This window comes from Dipodomys spectabilis, unplaced genomic scaffold (assembly GCF_019054845.1).
Source record: "Dipodomys spectabilis isolate Male_0828 unplaced genomic scaffold, ASM1905484v1 ptg000071l, whole genome shotgun sequence".
Lineage (NCBI taxonomy): Eukaryota > Metazoa > Chordata > Mammalia > Rodentia > Heteromyidae > Dipodomys > Dipodomys spectabilis.
In genome coordinates this window covers 6,950,874-6,966,813 of record NW_024870748.1, presented here as the reverse complement: position 1 = coordinate 6,966,813, position 15,940 = coordinate 6,950,874, and the positions used below count along the sequence as shown (strand labels likewise).

General features: G+C 42.6%; 1 protein-coding gene across 3 annotated transcripts in view; it reads left to right on the top strand.

Moving 5' to 3' along the window:
• The first annotated feature begins 331 nt into the window (after positions 1–331).
• Zdhhc9 (zinc finger DHHC-type palmitoyltransferase 9) overlaps positions 332–15,940 on the top strand; it is a 35,743-nt gene continuing 20,134 nt past the window's right edge. For 2 of the 3 annotated variants that reach the window (XM_042682442.1, XM_042682440.1), the window contains exons 1-3: positions 332–539; positions 2,093–2,390; positions 15,431–15,591. In XM_042682442.1, the coding sequence (XP_042538376.1) occupies positions 2,224–2,390; positions 15,431–15,591 (328 nt within the window). In that variant the 5' untranslated portion in view covers positions 332–539; positions 2,093–2,223. Of the gene's footprint in view, positions 540–1,446; positions 1,467–2,092; positions 2,391–15,430; positions 15,592–15,940 lie in introns of those variants that run through there. The other variant, XM_042682441.1, reaches the window with a different exon arrangement.

The following is a 15,940-nucleotide window of genomic DNA, read 5'->3' as shown; positions in this document are numbered from 1 at the left end:
GGAGCTAGTGTTGCTTCAGCATCTTACCACGTGTACATGTGGGTGGCGGTTGGTCTGGTTCCTCATGTCCTTTGGCACCACCCTTCGCCTCTGTCTTTGCATAACTATATTAATAGAAGGAAGCACTTCCTATACTGGCGCTCAGCCCCAAGGAGAGGTTGGCAGAGGCTTGGCAGGTGGGAATGTAGCATGGAGAGGGGAGGGGGGAGAGGGTGGAGGCATCGTCGAGTGGCGTCTGGAATAACCAATGGTAGTTGAAATCAGGGGCGGCAAGGGCGGGGGCGCTGAGGCTGTTGAGCCAATGGAGAACGAGCAACTACTGGAGCGACCTGGTGACGTGAGGAGCGTTCCATTCGGCCAGCGGTGGGCGGTTGCCACAGCTGGTTTAGGGCCCTGACCGTTGGGGCCCCTTGTCAGGAGGAGGCAGCCTCCCTGCCTGGGAGGAGAAGTCCACTGCCACCTCTGGCAGTTGCTGCGGTCCCCTTGGACAATCTACTTCCTGCCTTCAGTTGCGGCCGAGTTCGAGCTTCCTCATTCAGGTAACAAGGGGTGGGGGCGGGGGTCTCCGGGGCTGGACTGCGCGGTGGGCTGTATCCTCTTCAGCTGTGTGGGGAATCGGACACGTTGGCACCGCCCTTCTTAACTCGCCAGCGGCAGAGCCCCGGGCTCGGGGTGACTACACGTGGCGAGGCGGGTGTGAGTGTGTAGAGGGTGTGGAAATGTGAGCTTATGGATGTGGCATGTGTCCCAACCTGCCTGGGGCGGTGGTCTGCTGCGTGGCGGAGGCAGGGCGGGCCTCTGGAGGGCCGCACCCGCGGGCTGGGCCAGACTCGGCCTCTGGTACTCGGCTGGAGGGTTGGTGGAGGCTTCCTATCGATTTTAATTTTTGTTCTTTCAGGCCAGCTTCCCCTTCCGACCTCTCTTCTCCCACTTGGGTCAGTTCCTGAGGAGGGGATTGTTTTCCTGGTTAGTTTTACACAAAGGAAGTGTTCTCTGTACCTCTGCTGTCTCCTCCCCTTTCTCCAGCCTCACACCTTCTATTTTCCTTTCTCAGTTGTCAGTACCTTTTTGGACCTTTGCCCTCTTCAGCCCAGGATGATCTTGAGTTGGTTGTTTCTCTCTTGTCAGTCAGGCTGCAGGCTTCCGCCTCGTTTTGCCAGCGTGGGGCATGTGGTGTCAGTAAATAGAGGCCACAGCCCCATACCTGAGAGCAGGAGAAGGATGGCCGTGCTTGAGAAAGGGTAGGCCTGGGAATTCAGAATAGTAGTTAAGAAATGTCCCAGAAGGTGCCCTTATGACTTGTCTTACCTGCTGTCTCTTCTCCCATCATCAATTGCCAACCATTCCAGTATCTTTCTTGCAAAAATCAACCTTTCACCTACTTTGTCCCTTAGGTGTTTTGTTCAAGGTTGGTGCTCTATTACTTGAGCCAGCTCCACATTCAGCTTTTTACTGGTTAATTGAAGGTAAGAGTCTCAGGGACTTGCCTGTTCCCACTGCCTTGAACTGCAATCCTTAGATCTTAGCCTCCTGAGTAGCTATGATTACAAGCATGAGCCACCAGTGCCTAGCCAAAAGGTGACTTGTTCCTTGATGTGATTCATATTTGAGTGGCTAATAGAAGAAAGAAGGTATAGAATGGAAGAGGGGAAGGAAGGACAGAAACCTTATTTTTATAGCCCTCTTAATGAAGATTAAAGAACATTGTGGTATAATGGAAAGTGTCCTGGGTTGGATGGAAATCAGTGGACATGTTTTCTTGTCTCAGCTTTGCTGTTATATGACCCTGAATAAGTTATTTCCTTTCTCTTTACTAATTTACAGAATAAACTACTTGTGTTAGTTTAAAATCTGCTCTATTCTCAAGGTTCTAGGATTATGAAATCATCAGTATTAGTTTGGAAACAGGATTTATTTCAGAAATACTGGCCCCCTTCCCTTTTTTGCAGAATTTTTCATTGTTTCTCTGTACAGTACAAACAGATTAGAAATGAAAATTTCCAATCCCTACTTTTCATTTTTCTGCTTCTGGGAAATGAGAATTCAACTGCAATTTCTTATTCTTGCCTCATATTTTTTTTCTTTTCCTTAGGTCTAGAAATTCGACTTTTGATGATGGTTGACCCTGTAGCAGCAATAGATAACGTGGTATCAGAGCTGGGCTCAGCCTCCATTTCTGCCTTCCTGTAGTCACAAAGCTCATTTTGGAACAAGACTCCAATCATGTCTGTGATGGTGGTGAGAAAGAAGGTGACACGGAAATGGGAGAAACTTCCTGGCAGAAACACCTTTTGCTGTGATGGTCGGGTCATGATGGCCCGGCAAAAGGGCATCTTCTACTTGACCCTCTTCCTCATTCTGGGGACATGTACACTCTTCTTCGCTTTTGAGTGAGTTTCCAATGAGTTGTTTGATTATGGTTACTTTTTTGTGGTATATGGGGATTGAACCCAGGACTTTAGGAATTCTGGAGTAATACTAGAATACTAGAGTAATGCCCCAGTCTTTCTGTTTGTGTTTTGTTTTTGAGACTGGCCTTGATCTTTTGATCCTCCTGCCTCTGCCTCTAGAGTAGTTGGGATTATAGGCATGCACTAGCAAGTCCAGCCCTGATGATTTGGATCCAATGGAAGAATCTTCTTTCCTGGGAGTTTCCTGAAATGTCTTTGGGTCATGCCAACTAAATTCATTACTTTATGGTTATAGTAGCATATATACTTGCTAAAAAGACCAAGACTTTCAATACCAATTTTATAGTACCAATTTGGGGCTATCCCTGACAAATTTGGGAAATGTAAAAGGTGTTTGTTTTAAATATGTGTTTCCTTCTTTCAGTAACAGGAGCTTAGTACAATTTTTTTCTTCTTTCTTTACCTCTCCCAAATCTAGAAGGACCCTTCATTGTTAAAATAACACTCAACGATATTCACTCTGTTATTTTGGGTTTTATTTCCCTCTCTTACCTAGCTGTTAAATTAAAAAGCCAACTGAAATGGGAACTTGCAAATTGGTTCCAGCCTTAGCTGTACCACAGACTAATTGTGGGCATAGCACACAGATGCTTTTTTTTTTTAAAGGGAGTTTCTTTTTCTTCCACTCAAAATAATTCAATGTAGACAACTCTCTATTGTGTGTATGTCTGATGCTAGCCTTGGAGTTTTTTTCTGTGATGCAATCTTGAGTGTTAGAGCCACTGTTTGAAGTGTGTGTAGGTCACTATTCTAGGGAGGTGGCCAGTTGGATTCTAGGACACTGTGGCTTGATTACTGAGTGTGCTGAGAATGCTCTACACTCTAGGGATGGGAGCAGTGCTAATTGTTTTGGGATTACTATAGGGAGGGCCTTGAGGAACTAAGAGATGTGTGTGTATGTGTGTGTGTGTGTGTGTGTGTGTGTGTGTGTGTGTGTGTGTGTAGACTGAGAATCACACCTGATATGGTGTGCAGTGGTTCATGTATATGAGTGTCCTGGAAATGGAACTCCCATGCTGGGGTGTGGTCAGGGGAGATAAAAGGGCCCCCTTGGCCCTCCTATTCAAAGTGAGCTTTGGTCAACTGGGATTCATTTTGCCCCTTCTATAAGGGTTATGGATCTTTTCAGTACATTCAGAATGATTTTTGGACTGATTTTCCAAACTTTTTTTTTATGGTTGCAGCTGGTTTGAGTAACATCATGGGCAAGAGAGGGTTTCTTATTTATAACAGGCCTACCAAAGTAGGGTCAGAGTAGCTCTTTGTTAAAGGTTCTTTTGCTGTAGCTACTGGCAGATTATTGAAGGTTTGGTAGCTGCTCTACAGCCTGAGTTTGTGTGTGTGTGTGTGTGTGTGTGTGTATATGTGTGTGTTGCTTCTGTTCATGGACCAGGGGCTTTTGTGTGGTATGAGTGAGCATATGCAGGCAGACATATGCATAACATCAGACAGTTCATTTTCTTTCCCACCTCTGACCCCAAGGTTTCTTTGCTTCATTCTTGTCTTGCTTCTTGTTAGAAATGCAAAGCTGAGCTTTGCTGTCATTCTTCTCTTTTGCTGTTTTTGTCACTCACAGCTTTATGGTTGAATTTTTATGATTAGAATCATTCATGATAGAGATATGACTTGTGTCCAGGCTCTGAGTGAGTTGGTAGCTCTGGTACTAAGAAATCTAGTTTCAATGGCCAGTGGAATTTGGGATTTGGAGCTATTGCTGTGACAATAACTTTTTAAAAATATTGTGGAGCCAGCGAGAGTCTCTGACTTGGATCTGTTCCACCAAAGCCCCTGAAGGCTTCTGAAGAAAACTACCCATGGGGGTAAAGCTTGTAATTAGCCAAGTTACTATCTGACAGAGGCAGGTTGAGTTTTCTTCCAATTTTTCTTGGACTTTGCCTCTAGGTACAAAAAGTGAGGCTGTTTATAAAACTGTCCAAGACAGTTCTAGCTGTCTGAATGATTTGAAAGTAGGGCTGGGGGGAGGGGAGACAGAAGTAAATAAATGTGTTAGTTTATGAGTGGAATAGAAAAGTATAAATCTGATCAAAGAAGGAAGGACCCTGGGCTGGGAAGGTGGCTCAGTGGTAGAGTGCTTGCCTCGCATGCATGAGGCCCTCCGTTTGATGCCTCAGCACCACATAAGCAGAAAAAGCCGGAAGTGGCGCTGTAGCTCAAGTGGTAGAGGACTAGCCTTGAGCTGAAGAGCTGAGGGACAGCGCCCAGGCCCAGACTTCAGGCCCCACAACTGGCAAAAAAATAAAAAGAAGGAAGGACCCTGATGATGAATCTCTTTTTACTGAAAATGATGCAGTTTGTATTTGTAAATGTACAAGTATATTCATGTGGATATATGTGTGTACAGGTAAGGACATCTGACTAATGAATGGCTGTCTGTTTCCATTCTTAAATTGTCCAGGAGCACAGAATCCACATCCTCTGGCTGTTGCATTTTTTTGTGTGCAGGTCTTGGAGCTTGAACTTAGGGTCTGGGTTTTATTCCTGAGCTTCCTTGAGTCAAAGCTAGCACTCTACCATTTGAGCCACAGCTTCACTTCCAGTTCTTTTGGTAGTATAGTAGAGATAAAGTCTTACAGACTTTCCTGCCTGAGCTGGCTTTAAGCCATGATCCTCAGATCTCAGTCTCTTGAGTAGATAAGATTACAGGCATGAGCTTTTGGTGCCCGGCTTGGCTGTTACATTTTTGCCTGTAAGAAAATAGTTCAAATTTTGAAGCACATCTGGATTTTCATTTAGCAACAATGCCCTGCTTGCAGCAGGTGCTTAGATACAAGTGTGAGCTGATTTATGGCTGCCTGTGACAAGGCTCTGGGTCAGCCAGATGGCTTGAGAAGTCTGCTCAGGTATGTGTGTACCCTTAATGAAAAACATGCAGTATTACTGGTGCCAGTGGACAGCCTTGTACTTTTAGATTTTGTCTTTATAAATCAAGACTTTTCAAAAGAGAGGTATGTAATTTTCAGTGGGCAGACTGTATGTTGAATACATAAAACAAAACAATAAAAGGTTTTCCACTGGGAGCAGTTAGTTCCAAATTGCTCCAAGTGTTTCCGAAGAAGCTGAGTGGCCATCCCTCAGGACTGTTATCACAAATTGGAAATTTCACTATCTGGTAACCAAACCTCTCACAACTCTAGGAATCTGAAAGTCTCTAGAACTATATCTAACTGGAAGAGTGAAATACACATAAAGGAGAGTATGGATTACTGTAGGTAACTGTATGTAAATATAATTTTCCTCATGGTAAATGTATTTAAGTTTAAAAATGGAGTGAAAATTATACAATGCTTAAAAATAAGAATTTTAATGGAGTGTTAATGTGTATGCTGATTTCAGCTTTAAGCACAGGAACCATTTGTAGGCCTTTCTGCTCAAATCTTATCTAGCTTGTGTGGTGAACACATAGCCACCAGTTTGGTCTAGAGTTTCAGGACATTATAGCAGAATGACACTGACAACCTGTGAGCTGTCCAGATACTGAAATACTATTGTATTTGGTCAAACATTTCCTGGCAAAGTATAGTCCTCTTGAAAGGATCAAGCATGCTGTCTTCTGGAACTGGCTTCCTAGCTTGCTATATTTTGTGACCAAACTTTGAGTTGAGTCAAGGTCTTCAGACTTTTCTTGTTGCTCTTTTAAAAAATTAAAATTGTTATTAAAAGGGTGATATACATAGGGTTTACTGTTACCTAAGTCAAGAGTATATCCCCCCTCCCTTTTTTTTTGTCGGTCGTGGGGCTTGAACTCTGGGCCTGGGCGCTGTCCCTCAGCTCTTCAGCTCGAAGTGAGTGTTCTACCACTTAAGCCATAGTGCCACTTACGGTTTTCGAGTGGTTTATTGGAGATAAGAGTCTCATGGACTTTCCTGCTCCAGCTGGCTTTGAACCAGGATCCTCAGATTTCAGCCTCCTGAGTAGCTAGGATTACAGGCATGAGCCACCGATGCCCAGCAGGAGTATATTTCTTTTTGGACAAATCACCCCTTCCATTTCTTTCTCCCAATTTTTCCCTCCCATCCCCACCCACAAGTTGTATAGTTCATTTTCAACATAGTAGCTAATGAGTACCACGGTGCTGCATTTGTTTACCCTTTGTCACTCATTCCCATTTCTTAGAGTTCATTTCGATAAATATTATTTTATATGATCAGATACACATAGGCATTGTGCCTTTGTGTTCCTCTCCTAAGAATTTCTTGTGGCTCCTAATAGAAGCAGCCTGCTTCTGTGATCAACATTTATATTCTCACTATACCATATGTGGAAGAAATCATACCAAGGCACTATTTAGACCAATTTTCCCCATGGGTGCTTTTCGTGCATACTGGCAGAAGAGTCATTGAATTAGATGAACTGAATAAGGCTTTATAGCACTGCTTAGTAATTGTCCCACTTCTAACCCATCCAAATTTTGTCCCTTTTACGTTCCTTTAATTGCACATAACGTTCATTGCAACAAATAATCTATAACATTTCTTATATTTCTGAATTCTGTGGTGATTATACTTTTTATTTGTTCCCCACAACTAGAGATAAGCTCTTTCAGGGATTACCACCTATGTTTATAGTCTCTGTCAGGCCCTCTTCCAGGTTTTACATAAAGTAAGTAGAAAAAGAAATGTTGTTGACAGAATACATCCTAGAAGCACTTGGAATTTAACAGTTTTGCCAGGTTCTGGTGACCTGCACTATAATCCTACTAACCCAGGAAGCTGAGATGTAAAGATTGTGGTTCAAATCCAGAAGTGCAGCTGTGGCCCAAGAAGTAGAACTCTAGACTTGAGCAAAAACACTCAGGGACGGTGACTAGGCCCTGCATTCAAGCCCCAGGACCAACACACACACACACACACACACACACACACACACACACACACACACACACACACACACACACACAAATTAACATAGAATCCATAGAATCACAGGACAGTAGAGATATAAAGGGCTTTGGAGATTTGTTTCATCATTTAGTGGGTAAGGAAACCAGGCCTATGAAAGTGAGATTACTTTATCAAGATCTGTTGACCATACTGCATCTCTGAATGACACTACATTACTTTTCATCTTTTATTTGGTGCTGGTCCTAGGGCTTGAATGGCCTGTATACTGTCCTTGAACTTTTTTGTTCAGGGGCAGCACTCTACCATCTTAGCTTTTTTGGTAGTTTAGTAAAAATGATAGCATGGACTTTCCTGCCCCAGCTGGCTTTGAACTGTGATACTCAGATCTCAGCCTCTTAAGTAGCTAGGATTACAGGTGTGAGCCACTGGCACCCAGCTTCACTGTCACCTTGGCTACAAAATCTGGAAGATATTCATATTACTAACACTGCTCCTACTAGTCAAAAATGGACCAGCATATTTTGGGTTCTTTCTTGTTAGTACTTGTGTGTATTGCCTCAGTTATTTGGTCTCTCAAGCTAGAAAATGAAGACTTTGTAGAAAATTGACAGCCCTGCAGGAGAACTGTTGCCTATCTTAAACTGCAAACTTACAAGTGTAAGGAGATTTGCAAGTTAATTAGGGATTGTTGGCTCTTGGCCACTCTTAGACCCCATTGACAAGATGATGACTGCAAGAAAAATTGAGTCATATGTTCCTTACTTTGTTACCTAATAGATGGTCTTGATGGAAGGGAAACTGTATTTATTAATTGATGTGATAGAAAAAGATCTGACAATACAAACTAAGCAGGCTTGAGGAAACGGGATTATATAGATCAAAGCTAAATTTTGACAGGGCAGAATACTAATGTTCATAGTGACAAGGTCTAGGGTGCCTGAAGAGTGAGCCATACCTCCAACCTGTTTTTTTTTTTGTTGGTCCTGGGGCTTGAACTCTGGGCCTGGGCTCTGTCCCTCAGCTCTTCAGCTCAAGGCTAGCGCTCTACCACTTGAGCCACAGTGCCAACTTCTGATTTTCTGCTGGTTTCTTGGAGATAAGAGTCTCATAAACTTTCCTGCCCAGGCTGGCTTTGAACTGTCATCCTCAGATCTCAGCCTCCTGAGTAGCTAGGATTATAGTCATGAGCTACTGGCGCCCAGCCCCCAACCTTTTTTTTTTTCTTTTCTTTTTTTTGCCAGTCCTGGGGCTCAAACTCAGGGCCTGGGCACTGTCCCTGAGCTTCTTTTGCTCAAAGCTAGTGCTCTACTACTTAAGCCATGGTGCCACTTCTGGCTTTTTGTGCTTATGTGGTACTGAGGAATCAAACCCAGGTTTTTAATGCATGCTAGGCAAGCACTGTACCACTAAGCCACATTCCCAATGCATGTTGGTTTTTTTTCTTAAGATAGAGTCTCAGTTTCTATCTGGGCATATAAATGGACTGTTATCCACCTACTTTATACTTCCTGTTGTTGCTAGGATGAGAAGTGCATGACAACACATTCGGTTTCCCTTCACTGAAATGTAGTCTTACAGTTTTTTGCCTGGGTTAATTCACGGTAATCCACAGGATGCTTCTTAAATGGAGCAATGAGAAGATAAGGGTCTTTTTTTTTTTGCTGATCCTGGAGCTTGAACTCAGGGCCTTGGCACTGACCTTGAGCTTCTGTGCTTAAGGCAAGTGCTGTACCACTTGAGCTACAGCGCCACCTCTGGATGTTTTCTGGTTATGTAGTACTGAGGAATGGAACCCAGGGCTTCATGCATACTAGGCAAGTCCGCTACCACTGAGCCACATTCCCAGCCCCAAGATAAGGGTCTTACAATGATGATTAGATAAGACCATGGAAAATCTTAGAATACTGGCATGTGAACTTTGGGAGCTTAATGTAGTTGGCAGCAGGTAATTGTTCTGGGTAATTAATCAGAGGTATACTATAATTGAATTTGAACTGAATTTGAAATTTGTTATTTTAACTGAAGTTTGGCAACTACTAAGTAGATTTGCAGGGATATATGTTATAAACCTCCTCTGAGAGAGGACCTCTTACTACCTCAGAATTGAAAATGTCTCTGTTGGTTTGTTTTCTTCATTGCTACTAAATCAAAAGAGAGTTTTTTCCCCTCTTTGGCCTTCACATAGTATAAATCTGGAGGCTAATTTTAAGTTATGGGTTTAGTGTTAAAGGAAACTTTTTCGCTCAGCAGACTCTGTCATTGGAAGAACCTTGAGGTGTCATGCTTTGTACTTGCAAAGGAGGGAGGGACTTGTAGAAAGTCTTTATCATGTGACCAATGGTATTGTTGTTGCCTTAGTATTTTTTTTTTTTTTTTTTTTGGTTCTGGGGCTTGAAGTAAGGTCCTGGATGATGTCCCTGAACTTTTGGGTTTTTTCCCTCGTGGCTACCATTCTACCACTTGAACCATAGCTCCACTTCCCACTTTTTGGTGGCTAATAAGAGATAATACTTTCATGGACATTCCTGCTTGGGCTGCCTTTAAAACTTATCCTCAAATGTCAGCCTCCTGAATAGCTAGAATTACAGATATGAGCCATGGTGCCCAGCCTACCTTAGCATTCTTTTTTTTTTTTTTTTGCCAGTCTTGGGGCTTGAACTCAGGGCCCGAGCACTGCTCCTGAACTTCTTTTGCTCAAGGATAGCACTCTACCACTTGAGCCATACTGCCATTTTTGGCTTTTTCTGTTTATGTGGTACTGAGGAATTGAACTCAGAGCTACATGCATGCTAGGCAAGCACTCTACTACTAAGCCATATTCCTAGCCCTGCCTTAGCATTCTTAAGTTAAGAAAGCTGAGTCTGGTCCAGCCATATCTACTCTTTTACCTCCAAAGTGGGAGGAAGAAGATGATACAGAGCATGTGCTGATACTGAACATGTGTCTATTAGTAGTAATGTTTCTAAAGAAGAGAGTGAAGAAGAGAATAGAGAGGAAGAAGCTGAGTTGTATACCATCCTTCCTGCAAAAGCAGGAGAGTGGACTCCAGCGTTCTTTGGTTCAGTGGCTGCCTGCTATGTGCACCATGTATCATGTTCCTGCACAAATTTTAAGTGTTTCTTTTCCATTGAAGAGAAGAATCTGGGTTAGGGGTTAGGTGCTAGAGGAGAAGGAGTCATTCTCTATAGGACACTGGTATTCTGATGTAACACCATGCCTGGAGCTACACTTTTCTACAGTGGTAGGAAGACTTCCCTATCCTCTCTCTTCTCTTGCCTAAGAGAATTGGAAGTCAGTATCTGAAGCTCAGCATGTGGGGTGTGTGTGTATGTGTGTGTGTGTGTGTGTGTGTGTGTGCGTGCACACGCATGCGCTCGCACTGGCTTGCTCATGTGCTCTGGTCCTGGGGGCTTTAACTCAGGACCTACGTGCTGTCCTTGAGCTTTTTTTGCTCAAGGCTAGTGCTCTACAAGTTGAGGCATAGCTCCACTTGTGGCTTTTTTTTTGTTTGGTAGTTTACTGGAGATAAGCATCTCATGCACTTTCTGTGGGGCTAGCTTTGAACAGTGATCCTCAGATCTCAGCATCCCGAGTAGTAGGATTACAGGCGTGAGCCACCAGTGCCCAGCCAGCACAATACATGGTTTTTGTTGTTGTTGTTGTTGTTGGTCATGGGGCTTGAACTCTGGGCTTGGGTGCTGTCCCTGCGCGTTTCAGCTCAAGGCGAGTGCTCTACTGCTTGAGCTACAGTGCCATTTCCGGTTTTCTAGTGGTTTATTGGAGATGAGTCTCATGGACTTTCCTGCCCCAGCTGGCTTTGAACCGAGATCCTCAGATCTCAGCCTCCTGAGTAGCTAGGATTACAGGCGTGAGCCGCTGGCACCACACAGCCTTTTTTTTTTTTTTTTGGTCATAAACGTGGCCTTTTTGCCTTTAAGTTTTACTTGTTTGGCAATTAGAATACATGTGTTTTTAAAATACTTTTCTCTTTTGCTAGTCCTGGAGCTTGAACTCCAGGCTTAGGTGCTGTCCCTGAGCTCCTTTTTGCTCACGGCTAGCACTCTACCAGTTGAGTACCAGCACCACTTCCAGCTTTTTCTGTGATTAATTGGAGATGAAAGTCTCATGAGCTTCCCTGCCCAGGCTGGCTTCAAACTGCAATTCTTAGATCTGTCTCCTGAGTAGCTAGGATTACAGGTATGAGCTAACCAGTGCCCAACACAGATATTCATTCTATAATAGGTAGTAACAAGATAGCCAATCATGTCAGGGAGGACTTTAAGGAAAACCTTATTCATATCACAGTTCTTCCTAAAAGCTCTCCTTAACAGATGCTATTGGAATAGTTTCAAGCAGCCACCAGCTCCCCAAGAGAGCTCTTTTCTGTCCACTTATAGTGCTTAGAGTCTGAATCGCTGTTCTAACACTTGATTATTTGGCTTATTTTATTCTTTCACTGTTTCATATGTTAGTTTTGTTTTTCCAGTAAAATTAACTTCTATTTCTCCTTTTGTAGGCCAGTGCTTACTTGTTGGCTGAGTGGTTGCACTGATAAAAGAGCAAACAAAACATAAAAACATAACAAGAAAGCTCTTAGGGAGACTTAAGGCAGAGTATTATATAGAACTCCCATCTAAGCTTCTAATCTTTGAGACATAGCACTGCAGCAGAATCTGCTTGGTCTCTTATAAGCAATACTCATGAATCTTTTGAGAGTTTTTTTTTTTCCATGTGAATTGAAGTCTGTGATATTTTCATCCCTCTAACGAGCTAGCATGCTGTGGATGGGGGATGGGACGTGACACACTAACCTAGCCTGGCACTGCTGGTTACTGCTGGTCAGTACCACTATGTGGCCCATCAAGATATAGGAGTCTAGCCCAGCTTTTGAAGCCAGAGGCTAGTGAAGAAGTTGGTAGAGGATGACTTAAAATGATGTCTCTTCAGATGGTAAAAATGAAGACTGCACTGGAACATTATTTATAAAGGGAGAACAGGAACTTCTAACTCCTTGGAAGGAGAAAGACCTCTTGAAACTTGGAAGACAAAGGAGAGTTCTGTTTCCAAAAGTGTATGGATATCATTATTCCAAGAAGTGATATAGATGGAAAGTACTAAGGAGTTTCAAATCCAATTAGCTTATGTTCATGGATGACAGATCCAGTCTTTCTCTAAGACATATTAAGGATGTTAGAGGATACTCCGATCTTTGGGAATTACTATCAAATCTTCATATAATTTATTCCTGTCAGACAGATCTTCCAGCTTACTTCAGTTATAGAACTAGCATATGGAGTATTTACATTCATTAATTGAAATGTACAAACTGTATTTACTTTTGGTGGTCAACGTGATATTTTGATGTATTTATGTATACATTGTGGAATGTTACCTAAATGTGCTGAGCACATTTATTGTCTACATTTAACAGTTTCCCAGTTTATAGTACATTGTTATTAAATATAGGCACTGTTATATGCAGTGGGTCTCCTGAATTTATTCTTACTTATGGAATTTTTGTTGTCTGTTTGCCAGCATATCTTCAATCACCCCATATTAGGTAAGTATTTTTGAGATAGAGTTTTTTTGTGTTGCCCAGGCTAGTCTTGAACTCATGAGCCCAAGCGAACCTCCTGCCTCAGCCTCCAGAGTAGCTTGGACTACAGGACTACAGGTGTGTACTACCATGCTTGGCTTAGGAGATATTTTTTTAAAGACAGACAACATGGGTGGTAGTTTACAATAGTCATAAATGCTGGCTCTAGATTTCCTCTTATTCTGAGTAGAAAGGACTGCTGGTCCCACATCTGCCTCTCCAGCCACACCCATTCACTAGAGACAACTGGCTGCCAGTAGTAGCCTCATCTCTGGAGGAGAAGAATACAATGGACCTCTTGTGTACTTGTTGACATACAGAGTGGATTGTTGTAGCAGGTGCAGAAGATAGTCTGTGTGGACATTACAGAGACCTTTATCCTTGATGGTGTAGCATAATTCAAATCTAAGTTGTTCTTTGTCTGGTCTACAAGCAGGTGTTAGTTGGACTTGGTTAAGCTTGGATTCTTCAGATCAGGGGGCAACATTAATTTTGAATTTTTTGTGGTGGTGGTTTTACTCACTCTGTATCTTTTTCCTTTATTAAAAAGAAATAAACATGGCTAATCAGCTCTTGTCTTTTAATGGCTTTGATTAAAACCTGAACTCTGAATAGTTTTCAGTCTCAGAGACATTGCTTCTTTGTTTTCAAGAGATCTTATGGGTGGGCAATCTCTAGGAAGGTGGTTGCTTTCTGTTAGTGTGGTAATTTTGCATGGTTTGCTGATGAAACAAAGCCTCATGCTTCTCCTATGTACTTGGGGTTCCTGGTAGGTGGTGGTGATTTTTGTTTCTGAGTTCGCTTTTTGGTTATGTGTGTCCATGAAGGGGAGCAATGGAAAGGAGGGTAATCCACAAGCTAGTGATATGCATGAGCCTTAATTACCCTGAAGCCAGCTGCCAGAACCTTCAGTTCTCAAATTCTCCCCTCCCCTTAGCTTTTAAGAAAAGGAAGTAAATCATTAAAAAGCAAGCTAAGACCAAAGATTGTGTTAAAAGCAAGCAAGCGAACAAGCAAACAAATAAACAAAAGAAGCTACTAAAATTATCTTGCAGGTTCAACAAATATGTTCATCTCATCACAAACTGCTTAGTCTAATATCACAGTTGATCTCATCTCCTCATGCAGTTTTGTGTGGCAAGGAGGCAGGGGAGGATCGCCTGAGGGTTATTCTGAAACAGCAGTAAATATACAATCCAGGGTTAAACGTTTGCCCTGAATAGACTGCAGCTTGCTTACTCCCTATGCTGATGAGGTAAGCTTTTTCCTTAGCTTTACTTTCTCTGCTTTCCCTCTGCTCCTTGCTCATCCACTTATAGTCTGCCTCCAGTGAAGATCTCTGTTTTCAAGGAGAAATGTGCCTCAGGACGAGGATAAAAATAGGTCAGCAATTACTCTTATTGCATATTCCCATTCATTTGGTTTGATATTCAGTTCAGATCAATAAGTGTTTATTGATTTACTTATCTTTGTTCCCTTATATTAGGGTCTAAGAAATACAGAATCATAATGATAATTTTTTTTGTCAGTTCTGTGGCTTGAACTCAAGGGCCTGGGTGCTGTTCCCAAGGCTTTTTGTTTAAGGCTAGTGCTATACCACTTGACCCAAAGCCCCATATCAGGCATTTGGTGGTTAATTGAAGGTAAAAGTCTCATGGACTTTCCTGCTTGAGCTGCTTTTGAACCATGATCCTCAAATCTCAGCCTTCTGAATAGCTAGGATTACAGGGGTGAGCCACCAGTGCCTGGCTGAGATGGTCTTACTCCTTTTTTAATGGTCTTTAGTCACCTACTAGCTGAACTAATTGAGGCGATGAGGTACAGATGTTGCAGAGTCAGTCAGCAGCTCTGAACCTTTTCATTGGTCTTAAAGCATGCTGAGATACCCTGTGTCCAACACTGTGAGCCTGCTTCCTAATTGTTTTTCTTTTGTTTTCCCTTCTCATCAAGTTCAATCCTAATGCCAAATGAGTGGGTATGAAAATTCCTGGGCAGGGAGGGGGGAGGCTGGGAAGGGAGGTGAAGGGTAAACAAAGGAGGAGGCTGCAATGCTTGGTAAGAAATGTACGCATTATCCTGCCCATGTAATTGTAACCCCTCTGTACAGTATTTTCACAATAAAAAAAAAGAATATTAGGTTTGAAAAGAAAAGAAAATTCCTGGGCATTCCCAGAGTAAAAGCAACCTTAGCAGATGTGTGCCTTTCCTGAGGCAGACAAAATGTGGTTCACATAGGCTGATAGTAGGCATAGGTTAACTTGAGGTAGGTTCCCTGAAGCCATCTTTGTATGTTATAGGTGTCACCAGTTATTTAATATGTGTTGAGCTTGTACTGTGTTCAAAACTATCTGTTAGGTGTTTGGGAAATTAGGTAAATATCATGGTCCCTGTCTTTGATGTACTGTTGATTCTGTTGTAGAGACCAGATGGGTATCCTTGTAACATTTGGAGAACAATATAGGGCTAGTATAATGAACTGTTGAATTACTTGTTTTCTTTAGGTGTCGCTACCTGGCTGCTCAGCTGTCTCCTGCCATTCCTGTGTTTGCTGCCATGCTTTTCCTTTTCTCTATGGCCACACTGTTGAGGACTAGTTTCAGTGACCCTGGAGTGATTCCTAGGGCACTACCTGATGAAGCAGCTTTCATAGAAATGGAGATAGGTAAGTCTTCCAAACAGATGGCAACTTTTGATGGTTGTCATCTTTTTAATAAGGGAATGGAGTCATAAAAGTAATTGCAGATTCATAGCCTACAAGCCTTTTCTCTCTAAGATCCGGAGTCTGAGATCACAAATGACTGCTCTATGAATTTGGTAAAGCAGGCATAGCAAGCTTATAAAGTCTTACACTGTTTTTTCCCCCCATGGTAGGCTGCATTCCAGAGAGGATTTGTTAACTAAGGTCTGGGTGCATTGTTTCCAAGAGGATTTTTTTTACTTTTTGGGGGGAGGGTCACTACACATTTGTTTTATTGATAAGTGCCATAAACTTCCCCCACTAAGTATTATAT